The sequence below is a fragment of the Pantherophis guttatus genome, chromosome 4, assembly GCF_059756535.1.
Source record: "Pantherophis guttatus breed Tessera chromosome 4, ASM5975653v1, whole genome shotgun sequence".
Taxonomy (NCBI): domain Eukaryota; kingdom Metazoa; phylum Chordata; class Lepidosauria; order Squamata; family Colubridae; genus Pantherophis; species Pantherophis guttatus.
The window spans coordinates 70,787,871-70,814,722 of record NC_142066.1 but is presented as its reverse complement, the minus strand read 5'-3'; the positions used below and the strand labels follow the sequence as shown (position 1 = coordinate 70,814,722).

Genomic DNA, 26,852 nt, shown 5'->3' with positions numbered 1-26,852 from the left:
TCCTTAGTTTAGGTTGCTTCTCTCTTTGTTCAGTTTCCATCCTTTGCTTCTTGTTTTGCCTTCTGGTGCTTTGGAAAATACATTGTGCCCCGTTCTTTCTGGCAGCCCCTTAAAAGCCTGTTGCCTATCACACTCTTTGGCAAAACATGTGAGCCATTCCTCCTTTCAGTTGTCCATAAAGTGCATCTATAGTATGTAGATAATAAAGTTGAAAAAAGGTGAACAACATTTTTACCGAACTATAGATACATTGAGGAAGGGTGTAACAAAGAATGGCTGGGAGGGGGGCAGGTGAGGCACGCCTTGACGTGAGTGACATTGAGTTGGCCACACCCACCCAGTCACATGACCATCAAGCCACGCCCATTGTCACATGACCATCAAGCCATGCACACAAAATAAGCCACACCCACAGAACTGGTAGTAAAAAATTTAGAACCCACCGCTGGCATTAGGTGTATTTAGAAGCTTAGCTATGGAGACCAGAGGTTATTAGGTTAGATTACATATGAAGACCATCTGTTTGCAATTGATTGGTCCCTGTGAGAATGGTACAATTAAGAACAACTCTGGGCAATATTAAAGCATAAACCAGTACATTAAAAAAAAACCAGGAACAACATACTGCAAAGAGACATACAATTACACTGAGGAAACTGACTAGCTGGATACCTCTTACCTTCTTATCATCTCTCTAACTGCTGTTCTAACAAAAAAAAAAGACATTCCTGGTATGCAGTCAATGATTCATGGATCAATATGTAACCATCAAGACTAAAAGGCATCAACAAACTATATATTGAAACTATGAAGAAACATTGGTGATGTTTTGAAAAGGGAAAATGACTTGTACTTGGAAGGTAATAAAATTCTCAACGTTCCTAATTACAAGCTTATATTACAATTTCTCCTCTTTTCTGATTCGTTTCTTTGTTTATGCTTATCTATGAAAACCAATTTCTTTACAATATCTGAGATCAAATTCATACTAATAATGTGTTAGAATTATTTATGTATGCACTAGCATAGAAATCCTATATAAGCCAAGATGTCTGCTGCAATATATGTCATTGGTAGAATAGAAGGGATACACATAGATATTGCAAGGACTCATTAATCAAACAGATGTCATTTCAGTAATTATAAAACCTTCTCATTAGGCAGAAGAAGTAAGTCATTAAAACATTTTCTCCAGCCTTTTGGCTAATATCAAGTGGAGAATATCTTCTCATTAGGATAATGGAGTTCAATAAAATTATATTCCATCATTCTCCATAAGGGAACAAAGTGGAATTTTTTTGTTAACTCTGATCACTTAGTGATTCATTTTATCATGTTCAGATCTTGTTCACTCATCTATAAAACAAGATTAATTCTTCACACAGTAAGGCTATATTCCTGACAAAAATGTAATGGCCATAAAAGTTAACTTTGTAAAATAAATTAAGTGTGTTTTTATGATAGATAAATTGCTTTTATTTTTTGGCCACAAATCAGTTTAGATATGGTTAAGGTTCAGTGCAATATTTTTTTTAAAAAAAATATCCATTAATAGTCCTGCAAAGTTATGTTAAAACTACTGCCAAAACATATTTTACTATTGACTATATGCAAATTTGGTAAAAACAGAATTTAGCCATTTTAATTCTAATACTTCTTTACCACAGATGATAAACTCGATCATGTCACAGGCCAGATCATGAGGTATCGTGATGTTTTCGCCTTTGCAGAGCTGGGGTGGGTGTAGCCTGCATGTGACATATTTATGTATGGCTAGATATTAATTCCAGATATTCATCTGAAGGAACAAAGGGATTTTTCTTATTATTGCGGTATCTTCGAATTAGTGTTGACACCTGGTGACTGCATGAACTAGTTCCTGAAGTTTTCTTGGCAAGATTTCAGAAGTGGTTTGTCATGGTCTGCTTCCTAGGATTAAGAGAGAATGAATGGTCCAAAGTCACCCAGTTGGCTTTGTACCTAGGTGGAACTATAACTCTAGAGTCTCCTGCTGTTTAGATTGATGTCTTAAGTACTAGAAACAGGCTGTCTTCAGGAAATCTCTTCTCTCCCTCTCACTTTTCTCTCTCTTTGTATGTGTATGTATAAATAAATAGTACCATAAATTTTATTTTTAATTTGGAGAAAAATAAAATTCAGCAGAAAGCAGCTGAAGAATTTAGAAAGCTATAATACAGTAAAAAGTGTTGTTCTGTTTGATCTAGGGACTCTGAATTTCCATACATGAAGTGTTGAAGAAATTATCTGCAAGTGATAATCACAGTGTCAATTACTCTCAGACTACCACAAAATTGATTAATTATTTTATGCAACTGTTTTTATAAAGCATGCTAACATAACAGTTTAGCAAATTATAATGACAATCAGAGGGAGGGAGGGAGGGAGGAAGAAAGGATAGTGTTCTTGCTCTTGAGGCACTTCTGTAAATCTGCAAATACCAAATGAAATAATGTTCAATTCATTCAAAGTTAACTGAACATTGGGGATCATTTGCAGATTTATAGAAGTTCAAATAGTCATTCCCTGCTGTTTTAAACAGCTAAAATTTCACTTATGTATCAGATATCCTAAATTGATGCAATAACATCAGGATACATATGCTATTTACTGTATGGTAGGTATATATTACACCACTTAAACAACATTTTTGGAAAGGAATCAGACAATCTTACTGTCTGGTGGCACAGTGATTAGAATGCAGTATTGCAGGATAATGCTGTCCACAGTCTGGAGTTCAATCCTGACTGGGCTCCAGATTGATTTAGCCTTTCTGTCAAGACAAATTCACACTTATACCTACATTTTTTTATTCATTCACAGCTTGACAATAACAGGGAGGGAGGGTAGATGGAATGCAAGGCTAGGAGAATAGTATTCAAGCATCCTACAGCACTGTGGGATATTGCTGGCATCTCAACCACACACTGAGCAGATGTCCCAGTGGGTTGGCTGGTTCCCATAACAAAATGAACAGGAGTGATTGGTATACATTATGGACTGTAGCTGGCCCATAGAGAAAAGGGGGAATTAACGAAGCCTGCTTTTTCATGGGAAACCCAGAGCTGGTTTTGCTTCTTCTGTGCCAATGTGGTTTATTCAGTAAAATTTTATACTCTTGGTAAAATAATATCTCAAGAGTTTCTTTTTCTGGACTTTCAGAATTTCAGATCTTGTTGGGGGCAATATGCAAATAATGCTTCCACATTATAAACAACCCAGAGAGTGCTGTAAAGCATTATGGAGCGGGATATAAGTCTGAGTGTTAAATGCTATTACTATTGCTGTTGTTAAATACTATTTTAAATTCTCCCCATAAATGCCCTGGAAGAGTTAGGAAAACTGCACATGAAATCTGATACTGTCTCTGTGATGATGGGTACCATAAAAACCACAGACCATGTTTTGCATTGCCAATATTACAGGACGTTCACAACCAGCTGATTATCCCTCTTTTATTTAAATTTCTGGAATACTGATCACTTTTATTTTCACTATCTCTTAAATAATCAAAATAAATTTATTTTTTCTAAAAGTAACAATTTTTTTCCATTCTATCTGTAAACCCCATCCACAAATGGTTGTAATAGTTCCTAATGTTAAGGCATAGCTTTCTATTGTTCATTTTACTGATTGTACTTTTATTGGTCAATGACTGAAATCATATTTTATCTGTCTGTTTGCCAGACAATCTTTCATTTAGTTTCATATTAGTTGAGTATTTAATTTGAGCTGTGTTTCCAGTCTAATATTTCTTATTGATCATAACTGTATTACAAGGAGTATCAAAATTCTCTATATCCATCACTAATAAAATATTTAATATGATAATGGTTTATTTGAAAATTAGATTGCTTATTCTAATTTTAGTGTTTGCAGAATACATTTATTTATGATCAAAAACATTTGTTCTCTTCTTGCACAAATTAAGTATATACTACATACTACATTTCATTTACGTCCAACAAAGAAGTAGCGAGAAATGCATTATATTTCATTTTTGTCTGATTTTAATTGATAGAAGATGGATGATCCTTGTAAAATCTAGGTTTTGTTTTAAAGGATATCTAGTTTTGTGTTTAGTTTAGACATTTGTAATTCATATTTTTTTAGCTTTGTACTTATGAGTTTTTTTAAAAAATATTTTATTTTTATAATTGGGTGCTATTTAAAACAACCTGATATGAAAACATGCTCTTCTAAATTTGAAACAGACATATCTATAAAAATTATGGTTGTGTGCTTTTTCCCATGTCTATTCATCTTCTGTAATATCTTTCTGGACATTACTGCTTTCAGCAAGCCAATAGTTTATCTGACAGATTTTCCAAATTTGATTGCCTACTGTGACATTTCTTTACCAAGACATTTTTATTAACAATATTTTGAAAATTATACTTAATTGCAAATTTTGTTGCACTTTTATAAATCAAAAATTGAATTGAATAAATATATTTGTCCGTTGTGTGTATGATGTATGTACACACACATACTCACATACAAATAGACATTTTTCACTCAAGTAGAATAAAACATAATAATAAAATTGTACAACAGTAAAAGGAGACAATCTTGAAATTAAAATTGGCACAAACATGACAAGGAAGCACATAAATCTTTAATTATTGGTGGAATTCAATCTAATATTATTGGAGACATGCTTACACCTGCTGGATTTCAGTAGGGAATGCTGTCTTTTGCATTACTGCTAACTGAACAGGGTAAATAATGATGTTTTTTTTTAAAGAACCTATAGTGTGAGCAGACTTACGTCAAAGATAGCAATTTCTCAGATAATTTGTTCCCCAGCTAGTATGGATTTATGTGGATGACCAGATGTTAAAAATCACTTCAAATGGATGGCCTATCTTGACTTTTACTATATTGCTATTACATTTTTAGAACTAAAAAAAAAAACCCCAACCTTTTTCAGATAGAGAAATGTCAAGCATTGTTTCTTTTTGGTAACAAGTTTGCTAGCTTTTGCCCCAGACTGTGAGCTTTTCGTCCTTCTTTACTTATGGCAATATAAATTCTATTGAGTTTTTATCTTGACTTGTCACATTCCTACAATACTGTTCTTTTGTCACCAAGCTATAATCTTTGTTAAATCTGGGTGTACCCTCTCCAGTGAGGGGATTATTTTTCATCAAATGCATTAATATGCTTTAAAAAGATTTATAAAATTGCAAACAGGTTCTGTAAGAGAAGGATGCATGTATGGATATATAGAATAAGAGCAAGAACAGAACAAATCAGAACATAATATATAAATGGACAGACAATTACTTTCAGAGACCATTCCTGTAATCACTTGTAAAACATTTTTTATGATAAGAAAATCTGATGACAGAACATGAAGAAAACAAGTCCAATGCATTTTTTGACAGTCCATTGCCTAGCCCTTTCAGATGACACATTTTAATGATTTCCACAGAAATCAATACATCATTGGGACCTGAAGTGTTAGATGCATCAAATTCTATTGCTTGTAGGTTGTAAGAACTTGTCACATTAGAAAGCGTTATAAAGAAATGAGAAGAGAAAATGAGATGTTTGCTTCCTTTGTGGTAGCCATCTCCTTTGTGGTGGAATCTGGTTAGAATGGTGCTGTGGGAGAATTTAATATTTATAGCTGAATAAAACTTGGGTAAAAATTGAGGAAAAGTTACAATATTATTGCCATGCCAAATTACAGCATAGAACAGAGAAATAAAGATACAATATTGAATAAAGCCATATGGAAATGACCTAAACCTAAATTGACAAATTGGGCAATCATTAATGTAAATAGGAGCTTTATAGAAACTTCTTTTGGCATTTTAAATCACTTAAAAATGTCAGCTCTAATATGCATATGAATGGATATGTATGTGTGTAGTATTTGTTTGGGTGGGTGGGTGGGTGGATTTGAAAGGCAGAAACCGTATTTTCAAAGCAATTCAGTTCCAGGCATGGGGTCCTATCTTTTAATGTGTTCTTTTTGTACGGCCTCAGCTTGAAGAGGGGAAGACTGCTGTTTCCTTTTATCTCCTTTTAACTGCCACTGCAGTGGCGGGAGCCAGCAGCCTTTGGAGCAATAGCATTTTATCGCTATCGACATGATGCAATTTGGGATGGAATATGAGGCATTTCTTAGGATCAATAAACCAGGTTCTAATCTTCAGATTACAGCTCAGCTCCAGCCAGGCCTATTTACAGAAATGATTCAGCTGCAATCTTGAAGCTACCTCAATCACAATCTCATTCAGGTCTTTAGACAGGTAAAAAATACACAGATTCCAAAGAAAAAGCAAACAGTTCTTGGGACCTACAATATTTAAAGAGAAGTTGGCTAATGTTTGCTTAGCAAAGATATATCCCCTAATAAATAGGTAAATTTTCTATGTTGTGACACCACTACTTCTAGTCATTGTTTTCATTCTGATGCTTTGAGGATTATCTTCCACATAGATCATATTTTGTGGCTGCCCTTGAAGACCACTCGGAGGCTTCAGCTGGTACAGAATGCAGCCGTACGGGTTGTGATGGGAGGGTCCCGATACTCCCTGTTACACCTCTCCTGCACAACTTGCATTGGTTGCCGGTTGCTCTCCGGGTGAGATTCAAGATGCTGGTGATGACCTATAAAGCCCTACATGGCTTAGGCCCAGGATATTTGTCGGACCATCTGCAACCAGCAACAGTTTCCCATCGCCTGGTGCGTTCTCACAGGGAGGGCCTATTCAGGATGCCGTCGACTAGACAATGTAAGCTGGCAGCCCCCAGAGGTAGAACTTTCTCTGTGGGCATGCCCACCCTTTGGAATCAACTCCCCCTGGGACTCTGGTTGGCCCCTGACCTTCGCACTTTCCGCCGCGAACTAAAGACATGTCTGTTTAAATCAGCCAGCCCGGACTGGTGGGGTTTGATTATTTTAATGAGTTTTAACATACATTATTATTGTATTTTAATATGTTTTATCTGGTTTGATTTTAATTGTTGTGAGCAACCCTGAGTCCTATGGAGATAGGGTTGCATACAAATCAAATTAAATAAATAAAATAAATAAATATTTTACTCCCTTTCATTGGGGCAGCAGAGGATATTGTTGTTGTTGTTATCAACTTAATGTTATTAGTATGATAATGAAGAGTTTGAAAATGATCTAAAAAATGCTACAGGTTTTGTTTGACCACAACATCTGTTATTTATTAAAAGAAAGAAACGTGGTAAAAGCCAGCCAGCCTGACACTGGGCAATTAACTTTTCTTGTCAGAAGCCAGCTGGGAAGGTCACAAATCATGACATCTAATCATAAGTTGCTGTTACTATCATCGATGAGAGCTGGTTGCCAAGCATCTAAATTGTATTCATGTGATTGCGAAGGTGGTGCAACTTAAAGGGTGCATCATAAGTCACTTTTTCCCAGACTATTGTAACATCAAATCATATTTAATTTTTTTTAAGCTGGTTGTAGGTCAAGAGCTTTCTGGGTGTCTGTTTCTCTCTCTCTCTTCAGGATGCTGCAATGATCTGAAAAAGTCAGGCCATTGTTAAAAAATAACAGGGAATGCTGTATTATGGCTATTTGCCTGTCACATTTCTCTCCAGATTTATTTTGATAATGTGCAGAAGTCACTGAAGAACAAACTGCTTAAAGCCTGGGTTACTTCCACACAGATTTGACAAAAATATTCTACAGAAAGTATGTATAAAAATAAGCTGGTAAATAGTAGAACAAGCTGCACTCTTATTTGCTTTGATTTTCAAAGCAGCCATCAATTCCTCATTTTGGCTTCAGGAAACATTCTTGATTCTTCTTGCATCAAGTCAAAGCAGCCACATGTGAGTGTAAATGCTGCTGTTATAGCTTCTTAAGACAAGAAAGAGGAAAGTAAAACACTGCTTCTGCCTCTTAATTTAAATGTGCCAGATTGTCTTTAAGCAAACACTTCAGTCAGAAAAATGCTATGGAGTAACAATTATTCCTTTGCTTCTATTGACCTGCTGGTTAAATAAGACTCTTTTCTTTTACTTGATTAAGGGAATAGCCTACACTGATTTAAATACGAAGACCTTCTCTATATCAGTAGCCAAAAAGCTGAATTTTTTCCCCTTCCCTCCCAAATCCTGAAAATTACCCTGTTGCATTTTATAGCATGTTTGGCTTGTGGCTAAGGACTAAATGCAGCATAAAGTTTAAAGCAACTCAAACGTACACAAATGCCCTTTCAGAAATCATATTTTAAACTTCATTTTATTTTGATTACTTGATGCTTGCAATGTGCTTTATCAGCCTGCTTAAGCTTGGGTCTTTACTTTTCTCATCTATAAAAAAATTGGTTATTATATTATGTTAATTAATACAGAAGGTGAGTTTTCTTTATATTACATTTGCAAAAATAAAATCCAAAATATATGCCTCTCTAACATTTATATCTATATAAATTATCTGATAGAAATTAATATTAGAATTCCTCTTAAGAGTAACATAAAGATGGGCAGCTATATAAATTTCATAAATGAATAAAATAAATATTAAAATATGATGTAATGGCCAATTTAAATTACATTAGTTTTTCAACAAAAACTTATTTTAACGATCAAATTATACCTAATTAAAATTCTTCTATATAGTTGGACATATTTAATTCAATATATTATAATAGAGTTCAAGAAAGGTATAAAATGAAACTGCTGGTCCAGATCTTGAAGCTGAGGCAGTTTGGTACACGAGGAACTGGGATAGTACTGAGTTTTGTGTGTTATTTTGAGAGATTTTATTTTATTTTTTTTATTTGTATGCAAGCTAAGTTGACTATCTCCCGAAAGAAAATACTTATTTATCAGATTTATATTCTGGCTTCTCTCCAAAATTGTGCTCAACAAAACCAAAAATAATAAAAATAAAAATAACACAAAATTGTAATTAATATAGATAAATCAGTTAAAATAATTGGTATAGTGGGTGGGTGCTGCTCAAAGGTTGGGTCAATCATTTTATTTCAGCCTTAGACCAGTACAAGAAGTATGTCCTTCCTTCCTTCCTTCCTTCCTTCCTTCCTTCCTTCCTTCCTTCCTTCCTTCCTTCCTCTTTCTCTCTCTCTTTCTGTATTTATTTATTTGTTTATTTATTTATTTTGCATGGCATAACAGAATATAGCATCAATCATTCCTTTTATTTTCAATACTCTCATGCTGCTGCTTCTTGCTGGGCAATCCTTGTAAGGTCCAGCAGCCAGAATATGTAGACTATTTAGCCATGACAACCTCACATTGTCTGGCGTGCTCCATGGGGAGGCTAAAATGTAGACACATTGCACCTCTCTATACATAATCTGTGAATACTTATAAATCTAAAGAAATCAGTAAATAAAATTTGAGAAAAATTTAAAATGCATCTACAAAACAGCCTGACTATAATGCATGTGTAAAGTCCAAAAGGAATTAATCAATTTGCAAACTATAAATGAAATAGCATTTAAAATTATATAAAATGTGATAATATTTAAAATTAACAATTTATAAAATTACATAAAATTTGATCATGTATAAATGGATAGGTTTTAATTCTTCTGGTCAGCCAAGGTCCTTTTTATGTTATTTTTTTTTAAATTGTACCCTGCTCAGAGTCACTAAAAAGTTGAATGGCCTCTAAATGTAAACCAACTGAAGCCCATTTCAGATAAGTGCTATATATCTGACTCAATAAGATCTCAACTTGCTTGTAGAATGCAGTAGAGAAGCAGTTAGTCTGACTTTCTTTGGTAGAGCTGCAAATTTTGGGAACGATACTCAGAAGGTTCTTTTTCATGACTCCAACAGATACGATTCTGACAATGGCAAGATTGAGAACAGCTCATTCCCTGAAGATCTTTGAGTCATTTCCTAGATTGTAATGTTTCAAATATTCTAATACTAAGTTTTAAAATGCTTTATGAATCATGACAAACATTTGGAATTTTTTTTCTATAAGTTGATAACTAGATAAATTGTTTGAATGAATGGATTGCATGTTCCATATGGCAAATCCATATAATAATGTAGAATATAGTGGACTTTTCCAACTTTACAAATATTTTGATACATATCATCCCATTTGGTATATTGTTACTTGAGAAAGAGGCTTAACCCTCTCTGCACTATCCAGAATCACTGCTGTAAAATGGGTAGTTGTATGTATGTACGTAGTGTATGTATGTATGAATCAGTAGTGGGTTTCAATTTCAGCTGCTACTTGTTCACTCGTGGGCGCTCGTGCACGCGTGCACACATGCAACACTTCTGCACATGTGCAGAGACGGCTGGGAGGCTGGGCGGAGCCTCACGCCACCACCCCTACCAGTTCGCCCAGTCCAGGGCGAACCGGTAGCAACTCACCACTGGTCTGTCTGTCTGTCTGTCTGTCTGTCTGTCTGTATGTATGTATGTATGTATGTATGTATGTATGTATGTGTGTGATGCAATGGGAAAACTGCAGCAAAGAAAGTCACAGTGACCCAAGTTTTCCCTTAATAGGATCAGAAGCTTTTTTTGCATGAGATGAAATATAATGTATATTTGTACTGCCTCAGTTCCTAATTCTTTAACATAGTTAAAGAAGTTAAAAGATATTTAAGGCTTGATAGATGCCATTTCATTATCAGTGATATAGATTGTTTTTTGGTATCATGTAGGAAATATAAAGTCTGCCTTCTTTAGTGATGTACCAACCGTATGCTAACTGGTTGTTGCTGATGTTTAGTTCAGTGATGTTGCTGGACATCACTGAAAAATAACATAGAGAATACCACAAAGATAATAGAAAAATTATAGAAAGACTATATTTATTGGAAAAGTTTAATAAAAATAACATGAATTAAAAAGGCATATTATAGAAGATGAATTCAACTATTGGTTTTCTCTCTCTCATCCTAAACAGAGGATGTAGATATTTGCTTGTTTGCTTATTTGCTTAATGACAATGGTTTTGCTAGACATACCTCCGAGAATATATTTTTCCTACATTTCCCATTATCTTGCTAAGATCTTTTAATCAACTATGTAAAATGGAGAGGGAAAAGGGATTTGAGCAATGTTAGATCATCTTTCTCTCTGGCAAGTAGCCCAGAAAAGGTCTCTAGGCTGAATTCCTGGGGAGTTGCTGCTGGTGAGTATACAATTAGATGGAGCAAGTCCCTGAATTGGTATCAAATGCCATGTGAAGAGTAAATAGACCACATGTTTTTTAAAGCATGCTAAGTACAAGTGTTAAAGACAGATTGGTTTCTAACTATATATATTGTTAGATAGGGCAATAGAAGAGGCAGGATGCTGATTCTCCAACAAACATAGTTCTTTATTCAGTAGAACGGTACAACCCAGCAACTTGCCTGTCTAACAATTTGCCCTTTTATAGGGAGCTGTCAGACGGCTCAACCAATGAGATTTAACTATTTTCCCACCGTAATGGAGGACTTAAGTGAAGCCTTCGTACTTCGGCTTCACTCCCTTATTAATATTCAACACATATGGTCAGAGTTGCTATGCAAAATGCCTGACCTGAGCAAAACATTTCTGCATCCTCTGGAAATTTCAGCATGGCTGCTTTGAAAGCTTTTCAAGGTTATTTGCATGTCCATGTACATCCCAAACAAATCTTGCATCAGAACTGCCATAAAAAAAGCAGTTGTGAATCCACACCTCCAGAGATGATTCTGTGTAGCTTTTAAAGTAGTGGTGGGATTCAGCCAGTTCTGAGCAGTTCGGGAAAACCGGTAGTAAAAAGTGTATTTTCTGTGCAGTTCACACCCCTTGCTTACTGAGTATGGATGTCACAAAGCAAAGCCCACATTTTGTAATTAACCTCCATGCTCTGTTTTGACTGGCAGAGGGCTGAAGGAGGCTGAGTGCTGATATGCCCCCTGCCCACACCCACCCAGCCAGTCATTAGGGCACAGAACTGGTTGTTAAAAAAATTGAAGCCCACCACTGCTCCAAGGTACCTCCTGATTCTAAAGTCTCCAAAACAAGGGAATTCGCTTAAACTGAGTGTGTGTGTGTGTGTGTTTCTCTCAGGAATAACGGAATAACAGAGTTGAAAGGGACTTTGGAGGTCTTCTAGTCCAACCCCCTGCTCAGGCAGGAAAACTGAGGATGCCAAAATCTGAGTGGAGGGCCTGGGAAAGGTGTCAGAATAACAGAATAACACTTAGAAAGGACTTTGCGACGGATCCTATACCATTTCAGAGAAATGGCTGTCCAGTCTTTTCTTAAAAGCTTCCAGTGATCAAGTACCCAGAACATCTGGAGACAAGTAGTTCCACTGGTTAATTATTCTTACTCAGTAAATTTCTCCTTAGTTTTAAGTTGCTTCTTTCTTTGTTCAGTTTCCATCTATTACTTCTTGTTTTGCCATCTGCTCCTTTGAAAAATATAGTCCCCCTCCTTCTTTATGGCAGCCCCTCAAAAGCCTGTTTTGTGACCTGCCTATCATAAGGTGACCAGATTTTAACATTGGTAAAGAGGGACATTGTGGGCGTGGCTTATTTTGTGGGCGTGGCTAGCTGGTCACGTGACTGGGTGGGCGTGGCTAGCTGGTCACGTGACTGGGTGGGCATGGCTAGCTGGTCATGTGACCGGGTGGCCATGGCTATGTGTATAGGGTAAGGTGAACAGATTTTAACATTGGTAAGAAGGACACCATTGTGGGCGTGACTTATTGTGCGGGCGTGGCTTGGAGGCCATGTGACTGGGTGGGCGTGGCTAGCTGGTCATGTGACCGGGTGGCCATGGCTATGTGTATAGGGACTACTCAGAGGGCTGAAAAGTCATTTCTGACAGGTCCTCACACTTTTGACTGGTCCTCACACTTATGACCATCCTCACATTTATGCCCGTGCAGTATTCTTAACAACCATGTCACTCATTTCACAACTGCTTCTCTTCACCATGATGACAAGATAGGGCAAAAATGTAAAATGTGAGGACAGTCGTAAGTTCGAGGACTGGTCAAAAGTGTGAGGACCAGTCAAAAATAACTTTTTCAGCCCTCTGAGTAGTCCATATGCACAAAAGGACTAACCAGAGGGCTGAAAAAATCATTTCTGACAGGTCCTCGCACTTTTGACTGGTCCTCACACTTATGACCATCCTCACATTTATGCCCATGCAGCATTCTTAACAACCATGTCTATTTATTCATATTTGTTCTCTTTTATTCTTTAAAGTTTAACCATTCATTCTTTATCTTAATATCTTTATATTTGTTTGGGATTGGCTTTCTTCCGTTTCATCTTTTTTATTGTACAGCAATCTTTCTCCTCAAACCTACCACCTCTCTCTTTTCTTTCCTTCTTACTTTCTCTTCCCCCCCTCTTCTTCTCCTCCCTACTTCCTCTTCCTTTCTCCTTCTCCTCCTCTCTTCCTCCCCCTCTTACCTTCACTCCTACTCTAATTTCCCTTCCCTTCCTTCATCCCTCTCTATTGCTGTATCCTTTTATGCATATGGACTACTCAGAGGGCTGAAAAAGTTATTTTTGACTGGTCCTCGCACTTTTGACCAGTCCTCGAACTTACGACTGTCTTCACATTTTACGTTTTTTGCTCTATCTTATCACCATGGTGAAGAGAAGCAGTTGTGAAATGAGTGACATGGTTGTTAAGGATGCTGCATGGGCATAAATGTGAGGATGGTCATAAGTGTGAGGACCAGTCAAAAGTGCGAGGACCTGTCAGAAATGACTTTTTTCAGCCCTCTGGTTAGTCCTTTTGTGCAGATGGACTACTCAGAGGGCTGAAAAAGTTATTTTTGATTGGTCCTCGCACTTTTGACCAGTCCTCGAACTTACGACTGTCCTCACATTTTACATTTTTGCCCTATCTTGTCATCATGGTGAAGAGAAGCAGTTGTGAAATGAGTGACATGGTTGTTAAGAATGCTGCATGGGCATAAATGTGAGGATGGTCATAAGTGTGAGAACCAGTCAAAAGTGTGAGGACCAGTCAAAAATAACTTTTTCAGCCCTCTGAGTAGTCCATATGCACAAAAGGACTAACCAGAGGGCTGAAAAAATCATTTCTGACAGGTCCTCGCACTTTTGACTGGTCCTCACACTTATGACCATCCTCACATTTATGCCCATACAGCATCCTTAACAACCATGTCACTCATTTCACAACTGCTTCTCTTCACCATGGTGATAAGATAGAGCAAAAAACGTAAAATGTGAAGACAGTCGTAAGTTCGAGGACTGGTCAAAAGTGCGAGGACCAGTCAAAAATAACTTTTTCAGCCCTCTGAGTAGTCCATATGCATAAAAGGATACAGCAATAGAGAGGGATGAAGGAAGGGAAGGGAAATTAGAGTAGGAGTGAAGGTAAGAGGGGGAGGAAGAGAGGAGGAGAAGGAGAAAGGAAGAGGAAGTAGGGAGGAGAAGAAGAGGGGGGGAAGAGAAAGTAAGAAGGAAAGAAAAGAGAGAGGTAGTAGGTTTGAGGAGAAAGATTGCTGTACAATAAAAAAGATGAAAGGGAAGAAAGCCAATCCCAAACAAATATAAAGATATTAAGATAAAGAATGAATGGTTAAACTTTAAAGAATAAAAGAGAACAAATATGAATAAATAGCAGTAATTAGAAACACACATACAAACATACAATTTATTTTCTTTGAACAGAGTATTTGGCCGGTTCACAAATTTAAACAGTGTTTAGTCACTTCAATTAAATTTACAATTTCTATATTTCCTTTTTGCCATATTTATTCCTCATCTATTTTTTTAAAAAAACCAATATTACCCTTCATCCTCCTCTCTAATCTTAATCAAATTCAATTTTTCCCTTCTATTCTATATTATACCCCTTCCCATTGTCATCTATTTTTATATCCATCCTCACATTGTTTAATTATGTAATTATGTAATACAGTTGTTTAATACAAATTCAACATTTTAATATAAATCAATTAGTTATAAAACTATCTTTTTTGTATATTAATCAATATGAACATGAATATTCCTATTATTTCCATGCAATCCAATTTCTTACAAATCAATTAATTATATTTACCAATAATAATAAACCAAATAATTTCCCCCATATATTCCTCTGAACCACAACTTAACCATTTCTGCTTTCAACACAATATACAATTAATAGTATCTCAATTATTACAATTCCCTAGTTATTTCTTTTGTGTTTTAAAATCTTGAACTCTCCTCCTAAATTTCCCATTGTTTGCAGTTTTTCACCTACCTTTTTGGGGAGGAAAAATAAAAATAAAAATAAATCTCTCTCTGCCTCATTTTGTCACGTTGCACCAAAGATCCTGGTTTCGGTTTCCTTTCTGCAGCTTAGCTAGGGGAAAAAAAAACTCTTTACACTGATTGCCTGTAGGGCGGCCCTTTGAAGCCCCGGGCAAGAGTTTAAACAGTTTTTTTTTCTTCTAGCCATCAGCTGGGGCTCAAGAGGCAGCGGGACTGAGGAGGCAGAATGAAAAATCGGGACTTTTTTGAAACGCCGCGGGACACGGGACAAATTGCTAAAAATCGGGACTGTCCCGCCAAAAGCGGGACGTCTGGTCACCTTAGCCTATCACACTCTTGGGCAAAGCATATGAACCATTTCCTCCTTTCAGTGGCCCATGAAAGTACATCTATAGTAAGTAGATGCAGATAATAAAGTCGAAAAAAGGTGAACAACATTTTTACAGAACTATAGATATGTTGAGGCCAGGCATGACATGGAGTAGCTGGGAGGGGAGGGGCTGGGTGAGGCACCCCTTGATATGAGTGATGTTGAGTTGGCCACACCCACCCAGTCACATGATTACCCAGTCACATCCACCCAGTCACATTACCACCTAGCCATGCCCACCTAACCACGCCCATCAAGCTACGTCCACCAAGCCATGCCCACAGAACTGGTAGTAAAAAAATTGAATCCCACCACTGTTTTAAAGTATCTATATTTTGCTTCTGTACTATCAGCACTGATGTTTAAAAAATGACAATGGACAGTCTTGACGGAAAAAGAACAGAGTTGTGCTATTAGGGAGATAGCAGATAAGTTTAATAAATAAATAGTCACATAAAATTTGAGTCTGGGACAGAATTGAGACAAGAGAACATTTTTCAATCAAGACCTTTGTTAGGCCTTAAGAAGATATGGGGCAGGGGGAGTGAATTCAGACATGCAATATTTTTGCTATTTTTATTTTTATAAAGATAGGCATGCAATATTTTTATTATCTTTGTGATAAAAGTAATATTCACTTCCATGACTTTGGTTTGCAGATCTGGTTTATTTTGAGAGGCTGATAATTTCAATTCCAGTATCCTTCTGCATATGTCCTGAGAATTCTGTTCTAATGCCCTACAGAACAATTGGCTCGATGGATCTTATTCTTTGATATATTAATAGATAATCCAATTAACACTTTTTAAAAGGCTTTTCTATCTTAGATTTCTCCTATCAGATTACTTACAGGTATTCATAGATAAGGAAAGAAAACAATTCACATTTATGACTATCAGAAAACAGAAAGAAGAAATAATCAGTAGAAATCCTTTCTATCATATGTATGTATATGTGGTAAAGAAGAAGATATCACACACACACTGTGAGTTACACAGTGCTTTTAAGGCAATGCATATTCTCCCCTTACTAGAGAGATTACCAGGGAGGGCAGACTATTTTTATGTAGACTATCTCCTCCGGGACACAAAAACAGCTACTATGCTTGCAATAGGAAAATTGTGTGCTGCTGCAATGACCACAAGGAAAAAAATTGGTTACAAGACTAAAGATGTTTTCTTGTACCAATTTTTCGTAGATATGTCGAACAATTTTTAGAGAATCTATATTTATACTCTAGAATCTATATTTATACTTATCTATATTTATAGAATCTATATTTATATGGAATCTATATATAAAACAGAAAGTATATATTTATACTTATCAACTTATCCATACTTATCCACTTATCCACACATGGGCACAATACAAACTGTATGATACAATGTATGTTATTGTTATCGATATTATTATTTACTATTGTTACTGGTATTCTCTTTTAATATTATTGTAAATAGATTATTGTTTTTTGCTGGTCTATGACCATAATGGCAATAGTACTTAGACTTATATACCGCTTTACAGTACTTTTACAGCCCTCTCTAAGCAGTATACAGAGTCAGCATATTGCCTCCAACAATCTGGGTCCTCATTTTACCAACCTCAGAAGAATGGAAGGCTGAGTCAACCTTCAGCTGGTGGGACTTGAACTGCTGAACTGCTGGCAATCAGCAGTCAGCAGAAGTAACCTGCAGTACTTCACTCTAACCACTGTGCCACAACAGCTCTTAAGGAACTTTATTTCTTGAAATATATCCATATAAATCTTATATTCTAAATATTTTTAATTTGAATATTGTTTGAGCAAACAATAAATCAACTACCACTGATAATTCTATAACCAAATAATATGGAAATGGAGAAAATGTCCATAAAAATAGACTGTTAAAGCTTCCTTTACAAGAAAAGTTATATTGAGACTGTTCAGTATAATTGTCCAGTTTTTCTGAACTATTTTTATGACAAGGAGAGGAACAAATATCCTCCAGAACATTTTGTAAATGAAACTTGTGTAATGTCTTTTGACTCATTATTCCTTTTGTTCTTGTTGGCAAAATTGCTTTTCCAGTTTTCCAGTTTTGTTCTCAATAGCTAAAACATAAATCAAAATCAACAAGGTTCCTTTTAAAATAAAGTCTCAGTGTTATTTATAAAAGCTAAAATGTGGTGAATCATAACTGCAATTTTATTTAATATTTGTAAAATTTATTTAATATTTATTTCAATTTCACTTAATTTATGAGATGGTTAGGACTGACAATTATATGAGAATTAGAAATACTAGGAAATGAGATTAACAGTTAAGAGGAAAGCTCACAGAAATGAATTATGTGTTAGTATCAAGGAAAAAAAATTGTTTGTCAAATTTAATTGAAGAAAATCCAAATAATATCCATTCTTGGAATAGATCTATTCTTTCAGAAAAATAAGTACATTCTTTTGCATTGCTATTTTTATGCATCAACAAGCTCTACATTTTCAACTTAATAATTATTTTTTTTGTTTATCTTGTATAATTTTAATATTTTTCTTAAAAGTTCTGTCTACTTGTGGAAGAATTATTCCAATCTCTCATGCAACACTAATTTTCATGAGAAAAGCCCATTAGGCTTTCTATAAGTCCTTTATAGAACATTTCTTTATCCTTATTTAAGGCATACAATCCAAATATCAGATTTTTAACCCCATGGAAATTAATTTCCATCTCAACATATCTACCATTTCATCAGTCAATTGAAATTGGGTGTTTATATGCAAAACAGTTCCATTCTTGTCAAATATTTATATCTTTTTTTTTATAGGTGTTTCTTGAAAGCAAATTTATTTTTTCAAATAATGATTTTTTGTTAATTTTTGAAGAGCATTAGGTCCATTTAAATTCCATGTTAAGCATTTGTAATCCATAATAAATGGATTGAATTATATACTAATTGTAAGCAGCTAAGAAGTAGAAGTAAAACAATGATGTTGATTTTCCTTAAAGTTTTACCTAACATAAACTACATTTTATTGTACATAGTCTCTTCAACAAAAAATGGATTTTTAAACTTTTCCCTCTAACTTTTTAGACAGGAACGAATGAGCCAATATTTTCTGTACTAAATCCAATAGAAGCAAAGTACTTAAAAGGATTATACAGATTATTGCAAAAGCAGATTAGGCTCTGCAAAGTCATTTCTTGCTGCATCTGCAGTGATTAATAGGGTGTAAATTGGTTATTTCCCTAAACCTTGGATCAAGCAAGGTAGACATGATACTGCCATTCTGATTCACAGGACACCAAAGAACTGCTGAAGTGTGTAAAGGAAGTATGGAAATAATATAAATAGTTGCTTTTTGAATGCAACAAAAGTAAGAGCATGTGTCTTTTTTAATAACAGTTTATCTCTTTAATCAGTGACATTATCAATTTTCATTGTAAATAATATCATCAGGCTGTGCTGGATGACATGAATAACCCCTTCCTCTGTGCTATAATGTACATAACCTTCCTTTCGAGTTATGTCCTACATTCACAGCATTCACAAAAATAAAAATCATTAGGCTATGATTTTCACAATGCACAATGCATTTTCTTGATGGGGTTAAGATCACATACCATATCCGTTTAGAGTTATGATTTTGCGAATCCTGATCAAACCTTTCTTGATAGGGTTAGATTCAATATGTCATGTGAGCTTAGTATTATGACCTTGTTAGTGCTGCACCACTTTAGATGCAGGTCACATCTGAGGAGGAGATCATACCTGGGAAGGTAACTTGTGCATGTCATATCTGTGGTAGAAGAGTATCATGTCATATCTAAAGGAAGGACTTCTGATGTGATCTAATGATATTACTGATTAATAAAACAGATAAACCATCATTCAGAAAAGCATACACTTACGTCTATAGCAAATGGCCTGTAAAAATAATACTATATACAAATATATGCATAAATATATGTATGTGTTTGTGTATCTATTTGTGCAAGCTAAAGCAAAACACATATGTCAGTATCATTCTTAGATATGTTAAGCATTACTATTTGGTGGGGTGTTATGTTTGTGGATCAATGCAAATCGATGGGAGATGTGGATGTAAACTGAAGTGATAACTATTGAAATCTGAAGGAAATATCTTATATATTTCCTAAGGAAAAGAATATTTGGAGAGTATTATTATTATTATTATTATTTATTAGATTTCTATACCGCCCTACTCCCGAAGGACTCAGGGCGGTGCACAGCCAAACAATAAAAACACATACAATACAAAATTTAAAAAATAGAATAAAATCAAATTAAATAATTTTGGCCCCGACAGATTTAAAACCCCAAACTTTTAAAACCAATTTAAAATTGAATATATAAATACTAAAAAATATTTAAAATTTTAAAAATCTTTTATAAAAGAGGGGGAAAATTAGGCCAGGCCGGCCTGGTGAAATAGTAAGGTCTTTAAGGCGCGGCGGAAGGTGCGCAGATCCGGGATCCTCCGTATCTCTGGGGGGAGCTCGTTCCAGATAGTAGGTGCCCCCACAGAGAAGGCTCTCCCCCTGGGGGCCGCCAGTCGGCATTGTTTGGCTGACGGCACCCGGAGGAGCCCCTCTCTATGGGAGCGTACCGGCCGGTGGGAGGCTATTGGTGGTAGTAGGCGGTCCCGCAAGTACCCGGGTCCTAAGCCATGGAGCGCTTTAAAGGTGGTAACCAAAACCTTGAAGCGCACCCGGAAGACCACCGGGAGCCAGTGCAGCTCGCGCAGGAGAGGTGTTACATGGGAACGCCATGTCGCTCCCATTACCACCCGCGCGGCCGCACTCTGCGCCAGTTGGAGCCTCCGGGTGCTCCTCAAGGGGAGCCCCATGTAGAGAGCGTTGCAATAGTCCAGGCGGGAGGTGACAAGGGCATGAGTGACCGTGCGTAAAGAGTCCCGATCCAGAAAGGGACGCAACTGGCGAATCAGGCGAACCTGATGAAAAATCCTCCCGGTCACGGCCGTCAAGTGCTCTTCTAAAGACAGCCGTGAGTCCAGGAGGACGCCCAAGTTGCGAGCCCTCTCCGTGGGGGCCAATGATTCGCCCCCAATAGTCAGTGATGGCGTCAACTGACTATATCGGGACGTCGGAAACCACAGCCACTCAGTCTTGGATGGGTTGAGCCTGAGCCTGTTCCTCCCCATCCAGATCCGTACGGCCTCCAGGCACCGGGACATCACTTCAAGGGCATCGTTGGGGTGATCCGGGGTGGAGATGTACAGCTGGGTGTCGTCAGCGTACTGATGGTACTCCACCCCGAAACCACGGATGATCTCGCCCAGCGGCTTCACATAAATGTTGAACAGGAGAGGCGAGAGGACCGACCCTTGCGGCACCCCACATATGAGGGGCCTCGGGGTCGACCTCTGTCCCCCTGTCAACACAGACTGCGACCGGTCAGAGAGAAAGGAGGAGAACCACCGCAACACAGTGCCTCCCACCCCCAACTCTTCCAACCGGTGCAGCATGATACCATGGTCGATGGTATCAAAAGCCGCTGAGAGATCTAACAGGACCAGGACAGAGGAGCACCCCCTGTCCCGAGCCCTCCAGAGATCATCAACCAACGCGACCAATGCCGTTTCCGTGCTGTACCCGGGCCTGAGTACATCTCTCAAGTGAAAAATTGCAAGTTCCCCTTTGCTGATCCTTTGACTGTATCCTTACAACTATGCCAGAAAATTGATGAGAGGTATGAGAAAACATTAATGTGAAGACAAGCTTGTGGAACAATCATTTCTGAATTTTATTCAGGGCACACTTTTTAGGGCAAAAAAAGTTGAAAATGAGAAAAGCAAGGATGGTAGCTGCCAGAGCTGATCTTGATCTGTTGCAAAAGAGAACTGAAGGATAGTGCTGTAAGATTTTTTTGATGAGTCACAGTCTTAATTACAAGAGGGATTACTGACCTGGCTAATGTTGAGCATACTTTAAGACTTCACCCTCAAATAGCCCACAAATGTAGACTGAACAGTTTTTAATTAATTAATTTTTATTGGAGCCATACCACTTTTGGAATGAAATCCAATTTTACTGCCATCAGCAGATATTTCATTATTACTGAGACAATGTGAAATATATTCATTATGTGGATTTTATTTATTTATTTATTTATTTTGCTTTTGTTATTTGAGATGTTGCAGGAACTTGGATATTTAAGTATCATGTTTTCAATATACCACTTTGTTTTCAAAAGTGATAGGGCAATAAACCCATGTAGAAATCTATAAAATGTCATGCTTTTTTGTTTTTCAGAAAAATGTGAAGAACCTCTGGTCTCCAGCTTAGCACCCTCCTTCTTCAGCAGTTCATCATCTCTGTCATCTACATCAAATAGCTATTCGCCAGGGTTTGCCAAACTAAACAAAAGAGGAGGTAGGACTTTTGTTTTTAAAACTTTGAATTATTGTATATTATATTATTATATAATATTTATTTATTTATTTATTTATTTAGTATATATGGGTGTGTGTGTGTGTGTGTGTATAGTTAATATTTCGGCAGGAAGCACCCATCAACATACATTGGACAGACCAACAGAAGAATGAGTGTGTGCATCGAGGAACACAAAAACTCAATACAAAAGCAAGAACACACATCATCATTAGTTCAACATATAAATACAACAGGACACAACATTAATTTTAATAAAACAAAAACAGTTGCAAAAATAGAACATCTCAATGGCAGGATAAGAAGAGAAGCAATAGAAATAGAAAAAAGACCATATTGCATGAATAAACGGGATGACACTTCACGTCTGCCTACTATTTGGAAACCTGCTCTCATAGATAGACGAATCTTAACACCATATATAAAACATAAACCAAACATTACACAAAAAAATCCCAACCAAATCATATTCAAACCAGCCACAAAGATGAAGCCCTGCCACCTAGTGGAAAAAAACCGACCATACACCCGAAGCCAAGCCAATAAACACATACTGGGACTCCCAACCAATCAGAATGAAAAGGTGGAGCCATCCCAGAATACCAGCACCAGATTTGAAATACCAACGTCAGTTAGTGCAAAATGACTGCTGACATAAGCCTGATGATGGCAGATGGGATTCTGCCGAAACGTCGCTTCTACCCTTTTAGGGATATATCCACAATTACACGGGAAGAAACCTGAAATATTAACTATACACACATACATACCCGTGAAAACTTACATAAACATATACATATATATATGTGTAGGTCTTTGGTTATTCGGGTTTTCTCCCGCGTAAAATTGGAGGTTTCTTGGCAATGTTTCGACAAAGTCTCATTCGTCATCTTCAGGCTGGTGTTCTCGGCTTCATGCTTCTAGGAACAATGTGTATGATCGCAGCTGTTTCTTCCTTTTAACTGCCAGTGGGGGTATGAACTGATTGGGTGGGAGCTTGGCTGTGTTCTGATTGGGCGGAGGTGTGTTCTGATTGGTTGGGGGTTTGGCTGTGCTCTGATTGGATGGGTGTGTGTTCTGTTTAGGTGGGGGCTTGGTTGTGCTCGGGTTAGTCTGAGTAGCAGGGGGATTTGAGCTGGTGAGCTGTGTTGCTGTTGTTTGGCTTCGTGTTCGTGACCGTGCTATCTCTTCATGGTGGGTGTCAGTCTGCTTCATGTATGGATTGGAGGGGTTTAAAGTGGCTAATGATGCAACTGTGGTCTGGCTTCTGGTCCGGGGTCGTGCCTCATCATCAGTGTGGGTTCGAGTCTGCTTTCTGCGTGGATGTGTGGTGGCTACATCCTGTGTGGCTCTCGTGAGTGTGGGTCTGGTGTCATTCTTTGTGTTACGGACTCGTTTGTCAATAAGGGCGGGTTTCCAAATGGCTGGTAGGCGGGAGGTATCATCTCGTTTATTCATGCTGTGTGGATGTTTTTCTATCTTGATGGCTTCTCTGATTATTCTGTTGTTAAAGTGTTCAGTTTTGGCGATAGTTCTGGTCTTTTTAAAGTCAATATTATGTCCTGTGGCTTTGAGGTGTTGGACCAGGGAAGAAGTTGGTTCCTCTTTTCTGACTGAGTTCTTGTGTTCTTCAATGCGTGCACTTATTCTTCTATTGGTTTGTTTCTGGGCTTTTTTTTTTCTGGCAGCCAGCAGACCCTTTGCTGCCTATTGGGAGACTAAGATAGATCTATTTTGGCCTTATAAGGCCTCATCAGTTAGCCACACCCTCATCTGATGTATCCTCCCTGTAAAGGTACAATATTTGTTTTCTTTCTTTTTCGTAGGTTTTATGTGTGTAAAACCTATGAAAAAGAAAGAAACACACAAACACACACACACAAAACACACACAGATATATATATATATATATTTCCTCTAGCCAGGTTTTTCCTACGTAACCCAGGTTTTTCTGCAGCCCTAGCTCAGTAGAATCACATCCACTCAATTCTGGGCTTTTTTCCTTTCTGGCAGCCAGCAAGTTCTTGCTGCTAGGTGAGAGACTAGAGACTAAATACTATTTGGAAACCTGCTATCATAGACAGACGAATCTTAACGCAAAATATAAACCATAGATCAAAGATTCATCACAATGCTTGTGTTGCCACCATTTCCAGCATAACTTATCCATTAACCCACAACCAAGCATCAACGCTTCCACCCAATCAAAATACAGCTACGTCATCAGCCAATCAGAATACAACAACACGGTCGACCAATCAGAATATATCATAGAAAAACGTCAGTTACGATCACACAGTTTGCCCATAAGCACCAAACCGAAAACTTCAGCCAGAAGATGACGAATGTGATTTCGTCGAAACGTCGCTACTACCCTTTTAGGGATATGTTTACAATTACATGGGAAGAAACCCGAAATATTAACTGTACACACATATATACCCGTGAAAACTTACATACATACATACATACATACATACATACATACATACATTCACACATACAAAACATATACAAACACATACTTTTTAAAATAAACTAAAGGAAATTACAACATTTGTACAATTAATGTAATGTCATTCTTCTGGGAAATTAACAAATGAAAACTATAAATGCAAATCCACAAAATCTCATAATTGATAAGCATAGCAGTTTAAAAAAGGAAAACAAAACTGAAAATTAGTATTATAACAAGACCATCCCCAAAAGCATTGATACATATTTGGGAAGTGGGGAATGGTTTAATTTTATTTGCAAAAGAAATAAAACAAATATTAATGGACAGTTTACATAAGTAGTCCATTTCTGTAATAATCTGGATAGATCTTCAATGCAGTACTTCAATACTTCAATAAAACTGACCAACTAGGGATAGTTGAGTGTAAGCAAATTGATTGCCTTGCCTATCATATTGTCCTATTGTAGCTTGAGCCTGGAGATGGTCTCCTACTCAGCACTTCCCAAATTCGCCAACTTGTCTCCCCTGCAACATGTTGCCTAAATTTTGCCCACTAAATATTGAGGAAAGCAAGTGCTCTACTGTTGGAGTGTTTTTCTTGGAAGCCACCAGCCAGTGCTTTGGCAGTAATAAAAACTTATGATGAGACTCCACCTTCTCAATAGTAATGTCTAAATATTTTTTCTAAGCTAGACAGCTTTCACAATGCTGTGGAAACACTTGCAATGGAAACAGATCAAGCTAATCAACCATGACCTGTGCCACAACATTTCAAACCTGCCCTCTTTAAGTTGCTGAAAACATTCAACATCCTGGCTAAGACATGTTGGTGAGTGCACAGGAGAGTACATACACACATTAAACTATTCAGAACCCCCTTAGTGAATACTAATGCTCTTTCAGGCTGGACAGATTCATTATACATATTAGAAAGTTATATGTATATAACTCTGGTTATATGGTTGAAGTTCAACCAGAATCAGAATAATAGAGCTGGAAGGGGCCTTGGAGGTCTTCTAGTCCAACCTCCTGCTCAAGCAGGAGAACCTATACTATTTCAGATAAGTGACTGTCTAGACTCCTCTTAATCATGGGTGATGGAGCACCCATGATTTCTGGAGGCAAGCTGTTCCAATAATTAATTTTCCTCACTGTTAGGAAGTTTATCCTTAATTCCAGGTTGTTTTTCTCTTTGATTTGTTTCCAACCATTGTTTCTTGTCCTCCAATGCAATGATGCATTGGAGAATAATTTAACCCCGTCTTCTATGTGGTAGCCTCTCAAGTACTGGAATACTGCTGTCATGTTACCCCTAACTCTTTTTTTCTTTAGATTAGCCAAACCCAAATCCTGCAGCCGTTGTTCATATGTTATAGTTTCCAGGCCTTTGATCATCTTAGTTGCTCTTTGCACTTTTTCCAAAGTCTCAACACCTTTTTTATAGTATGGTAACCAAAATTGGTTGCAGTATTCCAGGGATGGTCTTATTAGGATTTTATAAAGCAGCACTAATACTTCATGTTACTTTAATTCTATGTCTCTGTTTATACAACCCAGGCTTGTATTAGCTTTTTTGGCAGCAGCTGCACACTACTGGCTTATATTCAAGTGATCATCCACTAAGGATGATCAATCTTCAATTCAAATAATTTATCCTGTTGTTTTTGTGCTGTTCTACCCTGTTTTCCCCAAAATAAGACATCCTCTGATAATAAGCTCAATCGGGCTTTTGAACACATGGCAATAAGGCCAAAGGCTTATTTCAGAGTTCAGAAAAATATAACACAGGGTCTTATTTTTGGGGAAACATAGTAGATGTTCAGTGATTATTTAAATTCTTCTACTTCTACAGTTAGAGGGCTTTATTCTTTCTGAGGCAAAAGAAAGAGTGCCTGATTTTCAAATGAAACAATTGAATAATTATGCTGGCTTCCTCTATATTCAAGTACTCCTGGTTTGCCTCTACATTTTGAGTTACTTCTGGCAAGGGTTTATTTCCTTTGCCCCAACTAGCTGTTTACTATTCTTTCAATTTTTCTTTTGTGAATACTTTCTTTTGTATTTTTGATGTTTACACTAGCCTCTGCTCTGTTATTTCTGGTTCTATATGTAATTCTTTCCAAACTTGGTGCATTCATTTCAAATATTCTCTTCTCGTCGGTCTATTATAACAGGTTATTTGTTTGTTTTCTATCACTGTATCTTAGCAGCAGGCAAACATCTTTTCTTTCATTAATTTTAAGCCAACAATCCTGAAGCCCATTTTTCATCAAATGTTCAGGTTCTCCAACACCTGTCATGATGCTTGTTCAACTGGGCGATGATCGAGCTGGTATGGGTTTCTGTAATTTACATGTCACCATTTTTTTC

General features: G+C 37.0%; 1 protein-coding gene across 3 annotated transcripts in view; it reads left to right on the top strand.

The window, feature by feature from the left end:
• Positions 1-26,852, top strand: part of CNTNAP2 (contactin associated protein 2) — a 1,550,102-nt gene that overhangs the window by 485,019 nt on the left and 1,038,231 nt on the right. For all 3 annotated transcript variants that reach the window (XM_060691806.2, XM_034416464.3, XM_087892376.1), the window contains exon 2: positions 21,887-22,006. In XM_060691806.2, the coding sequence (XP_060547789.1) occupies positions 21,887-22,006 (120 nt within the window). The remainder of the gene's footprint in view (positions 1-21,886; positions 22,007-26,852) is intronic.